At 37.3% G+C, this 17,911-nt stretch overlaps 1 protein-coding gene across 3 annotated transcripts in view; it reads right to left on the bottom strand.

The window, feature by feature from the left end:
* HGF (hepatocyte growth factor) overlaps nucleotides 1-17,911 on the bottom strand; it is an 84,216-nt gene that overhangs the window by 41,322 nt on the left and 24,983 nt on the right. For all 3 annotated transcript variants that reach the window (XM_081535616.1, XM_081535617.1, XM_081535618.1), the window contains 2 exons: nucleotides 14,616-14,736; nucleotides 13,145-13,263 (listed from right to left, as the gene is read on the bottom strand). In XM_081535616.1, the coding sequence (XP_081391742.1) occupies nucleotides 13,145-13,263; nucleotides 14,616-14,736 (240 nt within the window). The remainder of the gene's footprint in view (nucleotides 1-13,144; nucleotides 13,264-14,615; nucleotides 14,737-17,911) is intronic.

Genomic DNA, 17,911 nt, shown 5'->3' with positions numbered 1-17,911 from the left:
CACGGACAATTAGTAAATCTTTACATTTACAGTCCCCTTAGCCCTCCAAAAAATGGATTTCTTAGTGGTGACAAACTGTTGCTGTTCTTTTGCCTATAGCTAAGAACAAGTTGCTTCATAAGCCATTGGCTAAATACCTGATTATTCTTAGAATAATTCAACACAACCTACTTTTTATTCCCAGCTACTGAAGAGCAATTGAAATGTAGGATTTACTTTATGATGGTCCCTGGATATTTAGAACAATGTGTAAAGCTACTCTCCCGTCATCAGACTTCTGCTCTTTGGGCCGCAAAGGGCAGGATAAGGCTCAATGTAAATTTAAAGAGCTCCTTGTTTTAAACTGTTGTGAGAGCATAGTATAAAGACCTCCAAAACACAAACCTCAAATTGCTTCCATGTTTTCTTTCCATGTGAACCTGGGATTCATGTCTGAAACTTTTCCCTGGACTTTATCCAATTCTTTTCTGTTGTAAAATGCTCAGGAGACAAGACTTTCATGAAAGATCTTCAATTTTATCCTCTTATTCCTTAGAAGATGACTTGGAAAAGACCTCCAGTACAAGATCTTTTCCTTGAGAAAGAATATTGATATCAATTTTTTCCTGACACTGAATACAATGAGAGGACTATATTTCTATGAATCTCTGTTCTGGCCTTGAATTAATTAATAAAATTTAGACAGATAATTAGCTTTCTTTAAGAAAGAAAATGATTTGCTAAAGTCAGTTTCCCAACACACAAAGACACTGAGTTTTAAAAGGTTATATATTCCTTCCTTTAAGATGATGCCAATGTACATTGGTTACTAGGAGAAAGGATTCTTTTAATTTAGCACCAATGGCAACATAGCTTCTCAAGTCACCATGACAAAATAAAACTAGGTGGCTTAATCAATAGTAACATATTTTCTTATAATTCTGGCAGCTATAAAGTCCAAGATTAAGGTGGTAGCCAGTGATTCCCGGTGAGAGTTCTATTCCTGGCTTGTAGATGTGGGTATAGACATACCCTTTTGGTATGTCCTCATATTGTAGAGAGAGATTATGCTCATCCTATACTTTTAAGGCCACAAATCCTATTGTTTTAGGATCCCATCATTATACTTCATCATCCTTAATTGTCTCCTAAGAACCCAACTCCAAATGCAGTAAGGGTTTAGACTTCAGCATATGAATTTTGAGTAGGAGAACACAAGTCAACCCATAATGATAATTTTGATAGAAATCTTAGCTATCAGAGATCTGCCTAGGCCACACTTCTGCAGTGGGGAGTTGTTCAACAAGTATAAAGTTTCAGTTATGCAAGATGAGTAAGTTTTAGAGATCTACTATATGACATAGTACCTATACTTGAAATACTGTGTTGTATACTAAACAGTTGTTAAAAGAGTACATCTCAAGTTGTGTTCTTACCAAACACACACACAAAAAGGCAAGTGAAGTCAGGAGGAAACTTCTGAAGGTGATGAATATGGTTATTATCTTGATTGTGGAGATAGATTCATAGGCATATGTTCAAAGCTATCAAACTGTGTTCATTAAATATGTGATGTTTTTAAACATCAGTTACAGCTCAGTAAAGCTCTTAAAAATATAAAATGGCTCTGGACACTTATATATTAGAAATTTAAAAAATAAGATGGAAAAGAAAAAGGAGGCAAAAAAATATGGAGGACGTCACAAGCTTTGTTTATTTTACTGAAGGAAAACCCATCAAGACAAGCAGCAAAGGAGCAAAACTAGCTCAGGGAAGCATGAAATCTGACAGTGAGTTGAAGTGACAGGAAGACGGTAAGAAGCAAATCTTCCTAGTTGGAAATGTTTGGGAAAAGCCTATTTTTTACATGAAAATCAAGATGCATAAAATAAATTCCAAGAGACACTAAAAGAAAATGAGAAACTACCACTGATTAGGAAAGGAACAGTCATTCATTCAACAAAGACTTGTTGAACTCCTGTCACATGCAAGGCAATGTGGTAAGTCTCTGGGATACAAAAAAAGACATAGTCCTTACTCTTTTGGAGCTTAAAAATTTTGATAGAGAGAGCTATTAACCAAATAGCTTCAAAAATAAATGTGGAAACCAAACTCTGAGAAGTACATGGAAGGAGAGGTTTATGTTGCTATAAATATACAGTAAGGAATTTGACCCAGTCTGGGAAGTCAAATGAAGAAATGATAACTGACTGGAAGTTTGTACAATGGGTAGCTGTCAATTAGGTTAGGAAGGAAGAGAACTTTTTATAAGGCAGAGGAGATGGCAGGGATGAGGGAACTATAATGAGAATATGGAAGATACGAGGTATAGGAAGAAACCTATTCTGGCTGGAACAGAGAGCATGGAGAGACATGTATATGAGGCTGGAGAGTTGGGTAGAGAAGTCAAAGATGTTTTTGTTTTGTCTGTGTCCTAAGATCAAAGGCAGTGAGTGCAGAGTTTTAAACTGGTGTGTGTGTGTGTGTGTGTGTGTGTGTGTGTGTGTGTGTGTGTGTGTGTGTGTGTGTGAGTGATGTGCTAGGCATAGGGAATGATATATTCAGATTTTTTTTAAATAGTCTATTTGCCAAGTGGAGAGAGAGTTGGAGGGGAAAAGCTTGTGAACATGGATATAGCTCCACTCAGAAGTCCATCCAAATATTCAAGAAAGTTCAAAAATAATTCTGTCTTAGATAAAAGTGATGAAGTGAAACGGAGACTTGAGAGCTACATGGAAAATAAAATTCACAGGCCTTACTGCTGCTGCTGCTAAGTCACTTCAGTCATGTCCAACCCTGTGCGACCCCATGGACAGCAGCCCACCAGGCTCCTCTGTCCACAGGATTCTCTAGGCAAGAATACTGAAGTGGGTTGCCATTTCCTTCTCCTTAGAGGCCTTAATGATGTATCAACTGAGACATGAAGGAAAGAGCATGTTTAGGATTATTTTAAGCTTTTGGATTTTAAACTGTGTAAATGGTGGTATCAATCATGCAAAAGAGAGCATACTAACCAGATTAGACCGTCCTACAGGATAAATGAAGAAAATCAGAGAAAAAGATAATAAATGATGGAAGTCTCCAAGGAGGCAAGTTGTTGGTGATGAAGGGTGGGAACAGATATACAACAAGTATATCCTAATTAGAGTATTTTTATGGGACATCAGCCTTACATGTCTGACATGGAGCAAAAATAGTTCTCAGAGGGATACCTGGCATTCCGGAGATCTTTGCAGGGATATAGGAAGTCAAAGGAAATGTCAACCCACTCCAGTATTCTTGCCTGGAGAATCCCAGGGACGGCGGAGCCTGGTGGGCTGCCGTCTATGGGGTCGCACAGTGTCGGACATGACTGAAGCGACTTAGCAGCAGGAAGTCAAAACTGTTTTCATAACAATACTAAGGTGCCACTTGTCCTTTATTATAGTGGTATTTCCAGGTGCACTTTGAAGTACGATATCCCAAAAGACTTAATGCAGAAGCAAATACAAGACACTCAACTATCTTTTTACAATTAAAGTAACATTAAAGAAATTTACCAAAGAAATCTAAACCATTATCATTATTCTATTTTTCTGAAAAAAAAGTTATTTTTCTTTTAAAATGTTATATTTATTAACATCCAATGAGCTTATTATGTCTAATCAATTAATAAATGTTTTTTAATTTATTTTTTAATTTCCAATACATTAGATATTGACTCATGTAACTAATTCAGACAATTTGGTGTTCTCAATAATGTGTAAAGATATCCTCAGTTTAATTGATTTAAATAATCAATGGGATACCTAAGGGACATCAACCACAACATAAGGGACATAAACCACAAGTTAGTTTTTCAGTTGCCAAAGAGCTACTAAAGTTCACTTCAGAAAAGTACAATTAGTCCCAACAAATATTTTATTTTTCTCTGAAAAGCATGAACTAATACATAGAACAAACTCTTACTCAGAATACAGAGTTATTGTTACAGGGAAAAATCAGTACTTCATTTAAGCACTACATGGGACTTCCAATCTTACTACATGTTTGCAATGTCTTAAAATTCTGTATTCTTGGAAGTCTGTTAAAGTTATATAACAGAGTATGTGTAGGCTGCTGTCATTTGGGGAGATATCACCTTTTGAAGAATATGGTATGAAGGAGGACTGAAAAGGCCTGTCCCAGAACAGCCTGGTACACATTTGTCAGGTGATGAACTTTCAGTGATACACTGATTTCAAGATGAGAAACTCAGAAGCAAAGTGACAATTATAAATTCATAGTTCATTCAGCTTTTTAACAAATAAAAGGAACTGAGAGCAGTGTTCAGAACTTTGGCTCTGGTATAAAAACCCCATTGTCAAGGCACGTCATCTTCTACTTTACTAGTTTATGATAAAATTATGAAATTGCAATTTCATCATAGATTTTGCTCTGTTTTGTTCATTTCTCTATCCCCAGCATCTAAAAAAAAAATGACATATAAGAGCTACTAAGTAAATATTTGTTTAATGAATTCTATAGAAAAGGGGCAAATACCCCTCTTTATGCTCTCTCTATGCTTCCTGGGAGTGTTGCTATGCCCAAGGCTTTTGCTATCACTATTCACTTCTGATTTTGCATGACATTCATGGAAGCCTGAACTTAGATATGCTTTGAGCACTGACATGACGCACCTGCATCTCAATATAAACAGAACCAAACTTAATATCTTTCTCCTCAAATTTATTCCTCTTAAATATGCATCATTTAATCAACATAAGAAAAAGAACTTTAGACTTTACCTTTTCCCTATCTCATTTCCCAGTTCATCCAACTTGTCATTATATATGGGACACTTTATATCGTTATATATTTGAACTCTTTAATATTGTTCACATCCTTCTTCACCTTGTTATTGTCACTGTTTACTGCCTTAGTTCACATTCTCTTTCTTACTTTACTGTTAAAATAAGCTCTTAGGAGATGCACCTGCCTCCTTGTTCAACACTATGCTAACCACCCAGAATATATAGTAATTCTTATGGATCAATAGTCTTCAAATGTTGTTGGGTTTTTTGTTTTTTGTTTTTGCTCTTGTTACTAAAATTATTATGAAAACTTACTTATATTCCCTCTCATGTTTTTAAGTTGCCATCTACATTTTTATGCTAAGTTTAAATAGCTACAAAAGATGTGATTTCTAGCATGTTTTAACTATTGACAGTTTTAAAACAAAAAAATTTATATCACTCTTTTGAATGGATTTACTAAATACCACGGGGATTTATATCTACCTTTTTCTGTATAAATGTACATTATCAAGTTCTTTTTCTCCTCGAATCATTTTTTCCATTCCACTTTAACCACAGGATGTTATTTTAGCATAATGTATTTTATTTTATGTTGGAGAGTCTTTTATTTCTCATACTTTGCTGAAAGATTTTTATATATTTAAATCATTTAAAAATTTCTTATGACTACAAAATTCTGAGAGAAATACACACTGAACACATGCACAGGCACACATGTACAAATACTATGCACATATATATGTGTGCATATTATGAATTGTTCTTGCTGTTTAAATGCTAAATCATGTCCAACACTTTTGTGACAGCATGAACTGTAGCCCACCAGATTCCTGTGTCCATGGGATTCTCCAGGCAAGAATACTGGAGTGGGTTGCAGTTTACTTCTCCAGGGGATCTTCTCAACCCAGGGATAGAACCCACATCTCCTGCACTGCAGGCCTATTATGCGCATTATGGATTGTTGTTCAGTTGATAAGCTATGTCTGACTCTGCAACTCCATGGACTGCAACACACCAGGCTTCCTTGTCCTTCACTATCTCCCAGAGTTTGCTCAAACTCAAGTCCATTGAGTCAATGATGTTATCTAACCATTTCATTCTATGCTGCCGCCTTCTCCTACTGCCCTCAGTCTTTCCCAGCATCAGGGTATTTCCCAGTGAGTTGGCTTCTCACATCAGGTGGCCAAAGTATTGGAGCTCCAGCTTCAGCATCAATCGTTTCAATGAATATTCAGTGTTGTTTTCCTTTAGTATTGACTGGTTTGATCACCTCGCTGTCCAAGCAACTCTTAAGAGTCTTCTCCAGCACCACAATTTAAAAGCATTGATTTTTTTAGCACTCAGCCTTCATCATGGTCCACCTCTCACTTCCATAAATGAATACTGAAAAAACCATAGCTTTGCCTATATGGACCTATGTCAGCAGAGTGATGTCTCTGCTTTTTAATACACTGTCTAAGTTTGTCATGGCTTTTCTTCCAAGGAACAAGCATCTTTTAATTTCATGTCTGCAGTCACTGTCTGCAGTGATTTTAAAACCCCCCAAAAATAAAATCTCTCAATGCTTCCATTTTTTCCCACACCTATTTGCCATGAAGTCATTGGACTGGATGCCATGATCTTAGTTTTTTGAATGTTGAAATGTAAGCCATTTTTTTCACTGTTCTCTTTCACCCTCATCAAGAAGCTCTTTAGTTCCCCTTTGCTCTCTGCCATTAGTGGTATCATCTGCATATCTCCTGACAATTTTGATTACAGCTTGTGATTCATCCAGCCCAGCATTTCACATTATGTACTCTACATAGAAGTTAAATAAGCAAGGTGACAATATACAACCTTGACCTACTCCTTTCCCAGTTTTGAATCAGTCCACTGTTCGATGTGTCTGGTTCTAACTGTTGCTTCTTGACCTGCACACAGGTTTCTCAGGAGGTAGATAAGGTGGTCTAGTATTTTCATCTCTTTAAGAATTTTCCACAGTTTGTTGTTATCCACACAAAGATTTTAGCATAGTCAATGAAACAGACGAAGATATATTTTGGAATCCCTTTGATCCTTTTATTATCCAGCAGATGTTGGCAATTTGATCTCTGGTTACTATGCCTTTTCTAAATCCAGCTTGAACATGTGGAAGTTTTTGGTTCATGTCATGTATGGATGTGAGAGTTGGACGGTGAAGAAAGCTGAGTGCCGAAGAATTGATGCTTTTGAACTGTGGTGTTGGAGAAGACTCTTGAGAGTCCTGTGGACTATAAGAAGATCCAGCCAGTCCATCTTAAAGGAGATCAGTCCTGGGTGTTCATTGGAAGGACTGATGTTGAAGCTGAAACTCCAATACTTTGGCCACCTCATGAAAAGAGTTGATTCATTAGAAAAGACCCTAATGCTGGGAAGGATTGGGGGCAGGAGGAGAAGGGGACGACAGAGGATGAGATGGTTGGATGGCATCACCGACTCGATGGACATGGGTTTGGGTAAACTCCGGGAGTTGGTGATGGACAGGGAGGCCTGGTGTGCTGTGACTCATGGGGTCGCAAAGAGTTGGACATGACTGAGCAACTGAACTGAACTGACTGTTGAAGCATAGCTTGAAGGATTTTGAGCATTACTTTGCTAGTTATATGAAATGAGTATAATTGTACAGTAGTTGAAACATACTTTGGCACTGATTTTCTTTGGGATTGGAATGAAAACTGAAAATGAAAATGAAAACTGAAAACTGAAAATGAAAACTGCCCTACTGGTGCTTACCAATCCCCTATGATGAAAAGGACGTTTTTTTTTTTTTTTTTTTTTTTTTTCCCTGGTGTTAATTCTAGGAAGTGTTGTAGGCCTTCACAGAACTGGTCATCTTCCACTTCCTTGGAATCAGTGGTTGGGGAATAGACTTGGATTACTGTGATTTGAAAATTTTGCCTTGGAAACAAACCAAAATCATTTTGTTGTTTTTGAGATTGCACCCAAGTACTGCATTTCAGGCTCTTGACCACTATGAGGGCTACTCCATTTCTTCTAACAGATTCTTGCCTGCAGTAGTAGACATAATGTCATCTGAATTAAATTTTCTCATTCTTATCCATTTTAGTCCAGTGATTCCTAAAATGTTGATGCTCACTCTTGCCATCTCCTGCTTGACCACTTCCAATTTACCTAGATCCATGGACCTAACATTCCACGTTCCTATGCAATATTGTCCTTTACAGCATCAGACTTTACTTTCACCATCAGACATATCCACAGCTGAGTGTTGTTTCTGCTTTGGTCCAGCCTCTTCATTCTTTCTGGAGGAATTTCTCCACTCTTCCCCATTAACATATTGGACACCTGTTGACCTAGGGGGATCATCTTCTGGTGTCATATTTTTTTGCCTTTTCATACTGTCCATGGGATTCTTGAGGCAAGAATACTGAAGTGGTTTGCCATTCCCTCCTCCAGTGAACCACATTTTGTCAGAACTCTCCACCATAACCCATCCATCTTGAGTGGCCTTGTACACCATGGTTCATAGTTTCATTGAGTTACACAAGGCTGTGATCCATACGATCATTTTGATTAGCTTTCTGTGACTGTGGTTTTTGTTCTGGAGGCTGTGAGATTAAAGTTCTTATTTCTTCTGTCTGCCTTCTTATGGATGAGAATAAGAGGCCTATGTAAACTTCCTGATGGAAGGGACTGGCTGTGGGGAAAACTGAGTCTTGTTCTGGTGGGCAGGGCCATGCTCAGTAAATCTTGAGTCAAACTGTCTTTTGATGGGAGGGCTGTACTCCCACCCTGTTAGTTGTTTGGCCTAAGGTGAGTCCTAGAGTGCATAGGCTCTATGGTAGGGCTACTGGCAACCTCCAAAAAGGACTTTTACCAACACATGCCTCCCAGAACTGTTACTTCCTCTGCCCCTGTCCCCACAGCAGGCCACTTCCAACCACGCCTCTGCAAGAGACCCTCCAACACACACAGGCAGGTTTGGCTCAGTCTCTTGTGGGGTTACTGCTCTTTTCCCCTGGGTCCTAGTGCACACAGGATTTTGTGCCCTCCAAGAGTCTCTGTTCCCCCAGTCTTGTGGGAGTTCTGGAATCAAACCCACTGTCTTTCAAAGTCAGATTCCCTGGGGAATCCTTTTGCCAGATCCCCTGGTTGGGAAGTCTGATGTGGGGCCTAAAACTTTCACAACAGTGCGGGCAGTTCTTTAGTATTATTGTGATATTCTTTGGTATTATCTGTTATAGATAGAGTTATGTAATTGTTAGCAGTATGTAAATGATAAACACCATGAATACATAGTATTTTCAAAGGTCTCTTTGACTCATTGGAAAAGACCTTAATGCTGGGAAGGATTGGGGGCAGGAGGAGAAGGGGACAACAGAGGATGAGATGGTTGGATGGCATCACTAACTCGATGGACATGGGTTTGGGTAAACTCCAAGAGTTGGTGATGGACAGGAAGGCCTGGCGTGCTGCGATTTATGGGGTCACAAGGACTCGGACACGACTGAGCTACTGAGCTGAACTGAACTGAACTGAAGATTTTTACACCCAGGAAAATAAACCCCATTAATATTCAGGAAGGACTGACAGTTTGCCTTTTTTCAGTACAGTAGCAAAAGGCAGTTTTCAGTGGACAGTTAGGATATTGAATTTGACTGACCCCTTAGCAATTCATGCACCTCAAGCAAAAGATTTTGAGAAAGAATTCATATGGGAAAAGGAGGAGCTGGAATTGGAGGCTTTTAACCTATTCATGCCCTTAAGCCCCTAGGACAGGCTTTATGTTGCACTGGGTTTCATGCACACTGATTTGGAAGCTACTGTTGTAGATGACGAACAAGATAAGATCATTCTCCCTGCTTAATTTTTCAGTGTTTCTCATGGGAACTAGCTGGGATACTCTTAGATTCTACTTCATCTGCTTCACATTAATCTTATTTTCTCATCTCCTTCCATTTCTCTGTCTTTACCACATCCCTATCTATATCAACCTAATTACCATGTCATAAATATTGCAGTCTGCTCCACTGTTCATGTCTTTGCACACCTTTCATCACTGGCCTACCTAATCACAGCCATTTTGAGAGAGAGATTATTGTTAATACATGGAAAGCACCTTTCAGTAGATGTTAAATAAATAGTAGCAGTTATAATTTTCTTATACCGTTGTTATGTAATAAGAGTTTCAAAATGTGCCTTCAACTTTAGAGAAGATAAATGACACAATCATATACTCTATTCTTTTCTTCAAACATATTGAAAGCTCAAAATGAATTCAAGTACTTGCGACTGAGAGATAACCAGAGATAACCAGAGAGATAACCCAAGAATCAAATGATATAAGTAATACATAATAAACCAATATTCTTTTACAGCCAGTGCATGTAAACATGTGTGTGGTATACAGGATTCTAATACAGCCCTTAAGATTTCTGCCCATTGATGTATGTTCTGTAATCCCCTCCCCTTTAGTATGGGTACAACTTGTGAATAGCCACTTGGGAAAGCCACTCCTGTAATTAGTTTATCTTGTACAACAAAAGTGAGGAGATTTTTTTTAGATGTAATTAAAGTTCCCAATCAGTTGACTTTAAATTTGTTAAAGGAAGACTTCCTTGGGTGGGCTGACCTAATCAGGTGAGCTCTTTCAAAGGGTGCAGAGCTTTCTGTATCAAATCGTACACAGAGTGAGGGCAAAAACTGGCCAGTTATTTTTCAATCATTGTCCCCAATAAAATATATCATTTTCCCAGGAAAAATAAAACACTGTTATTTCTGCCTTTCACAACTCTGTGATAAGATGAAAGAAATTATATGGAAGCTCTAAAAGATACAATTTCCTAATGGACCCTTTTGAAATTCATCCCTAGTGCAGAATCTTGGAGAAAGTTGGCTTATAAAATTTTAATAACTTTGAAAAAATTCTTAGTAAATAAATGAAAGAGGGCACAGACATCAGAGGTTCAAAGTAACAGAAAGCTATGCTATTGGTCTTGAAGATGTAAACTGCCATATTATGAAGAGGGCCATATGGGAGGAAACATCAGGCAGCTTCTAAGAGCTGAGGACCTTAGCACTACAACCACAAAAAAACTGAATTGGAATGGGGACACTAAATCTTAGATGAGATAGTATGTCTGATGGGCACCAGGATTGTGGCTTTCTGAGATCCTAAGCAGAGAACACACCTGACTTATGCCTTGACTCCTGTCCCGCAGAAAACTTGAGATAATACATACATGTTATTTTAAGCTACCAAGTTTCTGATAATTTGATAGTTTCTGATAATTTGTTATATAGCAATAGAAAATTAATACACAATTGAAACCATTACCAAATTTCTTAGTTTTTCATTATAGGCTTAACTATATATATAAGACAAAATATCTGGAAGAAATTATCTGTTACATTTTCCAAAATTCCTAAATGCCACTTTATTTCACTAATTTTGATAAAAGCATAGTCTCTTTATGTAAGTTTACAAACTAAAACTTCAAATATTTTAAAAATATTCCCAAAGCTTAAAATAATTTTATTTTAACTACAATTGATCCTTGAACAGCATGGATTTGAACTGCATAGGTCCACTTATATGCTGTATTTTTTTCCTGTGGTAAATGCTATTACCTATTAGTACTATAAGATCCCAGTTGGTTGAATTCACGGATACAAGGGGAGCCAGGAGAGTCAGTGCCACCTAATCATCATGTTGTTCAAGGCCCAAATGTATAGAGGGTTGGTTGACAAATTCTACCACCATTTTCTTAGAATTAGCATCCTATAAACACCACCCTCTGTTTAACAAATCCATCAGAATTGTTGCATGTTGTATAAATAGTCAACTCTGGACAGAAGAGAAAAAAAAAATCTACCTAACAAAAGTGTCATATTTATTGTATTTTTTTTCCTCTCCCAATGTCTTTTAAATATAGCCAATCTTGTGCATGCCAGTTGAAAGGTGAATGTGCCAGTCAATATGCATGTGTGTGTGTGTGTTGCTACTGGTCTTATTCCAGAGACAATTTATGAGTACCTAAAACACACACACAAAAGGAAGGGAAGCTACTGGTTTATTGTACCTACCTGGTCTAGATAATGAACAGATTAATAAGATTTAAAAAGTCAATGAGTTGCACTAACCCAACTATACAGAGAAACACTATCACAAAAGTCATCCTTTATTTTAAAGGACCAAACAGATGGTTCAGTTTCCTTGGAACATTGAGAGCCTTCCAGATTCTGCAGTTATTTCACATATGCCAGACATGTCTCTTTCCTATGGGTTTTATTTGAGTCGTCCAAAACATTTCTTCTTATTAGAAGCTTTAAGTGGAGAGATATTTACCTTGGCAGTATCACAGTGTAGATAATACTGAATAAGTTTGTTCAAAGAAATGGTCTCATCATGCCAATCTAGGGAAATATGCAAATACCTATGCATAGCCTAGTAATTGTATAATTATCATTTGGTGTGCTGGCACCTGATTATCTGTCTTTATATTTTTCTCTCCATATATACATATTTTTATATTGGCAAGACAATTTATAACATGATTATACTTACTAAATTTTTGCAATTCTACTGATCTGAAAGCATTTTAGGATCTTGTTGAAAAAAATAAGACTTCTTATACACAGAAATAAAAGCATACCTACATCTAATTATTATCCAGGATAATTTTAGAAAAGAATAAAAATGTGTGAGTTAATCATGAAGGAGAGGACCAAGTGTACAGATTTTAAGGGATATCACAAAGCAAGTAAGAAAAGAAGCCTTTATCATAAACTCAGGAGAGTAGGGTAAAGGCCAGTATGTAGAAGGGCTATAGGACTGCTAAAATACAAGATGAAAGAGAATGCAGGCTGTGTACAAGGACAGCCAAAGCAGTGAAAATTAGCTACTAGAGATTAAAGATGTCTGTAAGAATCTTCTATTAGACTTAGTTTTCTGCATTGCCGCCTCTGTCACTCACCAGAAGTCTATACTCGGTTGACTGCTCATGTTATGTCTGGGAGGATAAGTTAGGGAAAGGATACAGGATTGGTAGGGAAGAATCTAAGGTCCTCACTCTTACAGCCCTAATGACATTATGATACTGCACATAATCCCTGATCTTTTTCTCATTCTGTTTTTTTTTTCTTCCTTTTCCTTGATAACACGAGAATGTTTAGGCCTTTACCATGAGTTTGTTTTGTGTGTATGTGGCACTTGCATGTGTATCTCAAAATAATGGCTCTCTGAAAATGCAAAAGATTGGATAAGTTTATGTAACACATTCTTACATTGTTAAAACCTATACACATTAAAGTATCAAATAAAATAGTGGTTAACCTGTCCCACTAATATTCGCCTGCTTAGATCCAGTCTGTGAGAGGAAAAGGAAGCAATAAATTTGACCCTAACTTACCGCACATTTTAATTGCACAGTACTCCCAAGGGGTGTCAGGGTCAAGAGTATAGCACCATGGCCTCGGCTTGCCATCAGGATTGCGGCAATAATTATCATCAAAGCCCTTGTCGGGATATCTGCAAACCACACCAAGAAAAGTGTCATGTAAATCTTCCTGGAACATTACCCAGCCCTCAGCTCACAAAATAACTTTTGACTTAGCTCGGATACTATTAACTGATGAAAGAAGAGATTTTTCTCTTTTGCCTTACAAGGACTGCTAATCATTGACTGCTGAGTCTATTAATGTGCATATAGTACTAAGGCTAGAGTACCATCACCTTCAATAATAAGTTAGGTCCATTTGGCACCTGTCCACCAGTTGAGGTCTCAAACTGAATCCCCTTCTCACAAGCCCAGCTAAGGACAGATTACATACACGTGACCTGTGTAGATTATTTATTAAGAAAACAGGTCCTCTTCTAGAGCAGCCTTAAACTTCAAACTGAAAGTTAGGTTTCAATAGCTATGTTACTAACGATAGCTCAATTTTGGAGCTAGAGCTTTCTAGGTCATGCCCTCACCTCCACCAGACTAAAAGACAAACTCCATCACACCACTTTCTCTATACCCACCTCCCTTTAAATTAACAGGGTCCTGAATTGGTGGTTTGCTTTTAATTGCTACCATATCCCTTCTGATCTCACTTGAAAGATGAAAGATGCACTTTAAAATAAAGCAGTTTTAATTTCATCTAAAAGACCAACAAACAAAAAAGAGAAAAAAAGAAATAAAAAACACCATTCGGCAATTTCCAAAGAAAGGTGGAGAAAGACCTTCTTCTGTATTTATTTGTATTTTTATTCTTTATAATAAAAAAGGGAAAAAATTTCAACTAAAATGTTGCCTGTGAAATTTATAGACCAAAATACACATAATTTTTAAACTCAAAATCTTCTCCTGAGGAGAAAAGTAAACTTGGTTGACTGACTTCCAGATAGGCAATTTAAAAATCTACCATAAGAAGGCAGCCAAGGAATTGTTTGTTCCACCTTTAGCCTGTGACATGGTGTCATACAATGACCCCACTTTACCTGACTCACAGGAAGGTGTGGCACAAGGAGGAGATTGGCTTTTAGTTAACAATAATGCCACCCCAGCTTGGACCTGTCAAAGTGGTTATTATTGAATGCACTTTTATCTTTTTTGCTGCCATGGAAGAGAAAGAGGAAGCATCTATTAGTGTTTCCCTTTTGTACCCACTGATGCTCCTGTGTTCAGGACCATCCTGATTTCAGGGACTCTCAACCTAATCAGCCAAAACCAGTTGAAACTGTAGTCAGCACTCTCATGTACCTCATCATAAATCCCTTTGTCCCAAGACTATCAGGAAAACATTATATAAAGAGAATTTCCATGTAATTTGTCATGGGACAAATTACAGTTCGCAAAGAGGATCACTTGGAAATGTGATTTGGTGGTATTTTACCTTTCTGGCAAGAATTTATGCCGGTGTGGTGTCTGATGATCCCAGCGCTGACAAATCTTGCCTGTTTCTGTGTGATCCATGGGACCTCGGTAACTTTCCCCATTGCAGGTCATGCATTCAACTAATAAAATCAAAGCATGGCATATTAATTGCTTCTGACAGCAAAATCAAGAGCACCACTGTTCCATTTAAAGAACAGTAAATCACCTATACAGCAAGGATATTTTTAGGAAAACTTATATACTATTTTAACTTTAAATTAGGGCTTAATGTCCATTAACAGTGGCATAAAATACTCCCTATAGAACTTTTCACAGTTTAAATGGAATTTTTGTAGTTAAGTGTCATACAAAATTACCAATGGGCCAAGATACTACCTTCCTAATTTTGATAACTATCTGAAAGGTACCTAGAAACTGAAAAGTCCTTGGGAATTTTCCCTTTGTTGGTCTATAATGCCAGGGATCTCAATATCTATACAGTCAACATAATAGTGCTCCTCTTTCAACTTACCCTCCAATACATACACAGAAAATGCACAGTTTAAAATGAGTACACATCATACTGCTACAGTTAATGCAAAGATCAGGACCACTCAGATTTGACAGACCAGCTTCAAATAGTAATCTGGTACTATTTAAAGAATACAAATATTTTAAAACATAAAAAATCACAGTTCCTTTCTATTAGTGAGCATCCACATCGAATAACTGAGCAGACTTACATTCTTATATAAACCTTAGAACAGAATGTGCCCTACTATTCAACTTCTTGTACTCACTATTTTTAAAAATCTATAAACAGATCTAACTATGCTAAATATTACTGTTGATTCTGTGAGGTTAATTAATAGTTTTCTGGCTGGCACCTTATGCCACACTGAAAACTCTGAGTCGCATCAACTAGCTGAAAAGGAGACCTCTCAAATGGACAGGTTGATTTGATGTATCACAGCAGGCATCCTGTGGAATAAATCATTGCTTGGCTTTCCTGTGAATCCGGCAAACTTCCCCAAACACATCATTTGTATCTTGTGATTACTGCTTATCCAACATTAGCTGAAGTGGGAAAAGATATCAGTGTTTCATTTTATCCACTGGGATCTAGGCTAATGAGTATTTATAGTAATTTGGGATATACTATTAGAATCACCACTTTTGAAACTTTGATTATAATCTCATAGGACATTAACAATTAAATCTCTAAAACATGAAACCATTTGGCCTGATCTATCTACTTCTTTTCATGTAGGTTAATCTGTGAAGTAAGACAAGAGACCGATTCAGCTTCCTCTCATTTGATACTGAGCTCCCCCAGACAACAGTCGGCAAACACCTGAGGGGGTCCAAGAGCATGCAGATAAAAGTGCTCTGGTTGGCAGAGATCAAATCCACATAGGTTAGGTATCATCACATTTCAGCTTTCCATCTGAATAGGATTACAAGCTTACTTAGTCTCCATTTTAAAAAGAATGTAAGGTTTGATAGGTTCACATATCATTGATCATTATTTGCTCTTTTGTATTGAATGAAAGCATAGAATAGAATCCTACAATCACAGATAAGGAATAAATATACGCATGTACAATTTCTAATCTTTTATAGTACTTAAGAATCAGAATACACCTATTTTGTGTCCATCAGAAAATGCAGTTTATAAGAGTACATCCTTTTCAAATTAGAGCGAATAAATTTATTTTTTGGGAAATTGTTGTGGGGCATTATTAAAAGAACATTTCTCCTGAAGCTTTAGAATTTTTAAATTTCTAAAGGAAAAATAGCTACACAAATGAAACAGGTGATTCTATAAGATGACCATTTTCCAGCATGAGTAGTAGATCAGAGCTTCTCCAAACTTTAATAAACGTTACTTTGAGATCTTGTCCAATAAAGGACAAGTTCTGACTCAGTGAATCAGGGTTGGGGCATTAATAGCAAGCTCCCAGTGGATGCTGATGCTTCTGGTTCTTGGACCTCACATTGAGTGGCAAGTTTGCAGATAGTTTGTTCAGTTCTGAAAGTTCTTAATGTTTGTCAGTAATAGCTTTTAGGAGAGAATGGATTTTCCTTAGACTTTGAAGAATGGATGACATGTGGATAAACTTATAAAGGGAGCAAAATAACCTAATTGTACCCCAAAAATGAACTAGTATGCTATGTTTATAGTATAGTGAAGGGAGAGTTATGAATGCAGGTGCAAACCTAATGAAGTTGAAAAAATAATAAAACTTAACATGAATAATGTTCAGTTTTGGAAGGCAATGAAAGTTGTTGTTGGGGTGGGAATTAAATGTATCCTGTGAGGACTGAGATGCTAAAAATATATTATAGTTACATATTCTTTGATTATTCAGTATTTTGAACATGTAAGAAATCATTTGATCCTTGCAGTGAGGAAAGCAAAGCTCACAAATTTTTAAGGAAAGGAAAGGAAAGTGAAGTCGCTCAGTCGTGTCCGACTCTTTGCGACCCCTGGACTGTAGCCTACCAGGCTCCTCCGTCCATGGGATTCTCCAGACAAGAATACTGGAGTGGGTTGCCATTTCCTTCTCCAGGGGATCTTCCCAACCCAGGGATCGAACCCAGGTCTCCCACATTTCAGGCAGATGCTTTAACCTCTGAGCCACCAGGGAAGCCCCAAATTTTTAAGGGACTTACCTAAAACAGAAAATGCCAGATCTGTAACTGGAACACGGGTCAGACCCGCAGTCCAGTGCTCTTTCCATTCCCCTAATTGCCTATACATCCTATATATTTAACTTGTTTCCTACACATTCTAACTGGCCATACTTTAAGATAGACTAAAAGTAAAACTTTTAGAAAGTCAGTCTCCCTGTCTTTTTTTAATATTGTCCTCATTACCTTCTTCCCTCTTTTTACAGTAGTCAGTTGTTCTCCTGTTGGTTTCTCACCTTATTGGAGGCTACAAGAAATGACATTGGCTTTCTTATCCAAGGATAAAAAATGTGTGGTTCTTCTTTTGCATCAAACCATCAGGTTAGTCATAAAAATTACTTTGAGAAAGGCAAATTTTGAACTCATATTTATTTCTCAATCTTCAAGAATTCTAAGACTCGTCTAAGTTTTCCCAGCTCATAGTCAAGCCATCCAGGTGTAAACCAAGTCCATCTAAGGACTCAGGTGAAAGCATTAACTAGATAATAGTTCAAGAAGGTAAGCACTGCATCTCCTGTCCTCTGTTCTTTTGACTCTCTCTGTTATGGCTAATGTATTACTTAATCATTCCAGAAAGCTTTCCCCTTAAAATTAAAAAAAAAATATGTCCCAGTTCTCATA

Source organism: Giraffa tippelskirchi, chromosome 10, assembly GCF_054371585.1.
Source record: "Giraffa tippelskirchi isolate mGirTip1 chromosome 10, T2T-mGirTip1v1.2.pri, whole genome shotgun sequence".
Taxonomy (NCBI): domain Eukaryota; kingdom Metazoa; phylum Chordata; class Mammalia; order Artiodactyla; family Giraffidae; genus Giraffa; species Giraffa tippelskirchi.
Note: the sequence above shows the minus strand (reverse complement) of the source record. Positions and strands in the feature narration are given on the sequence as shown.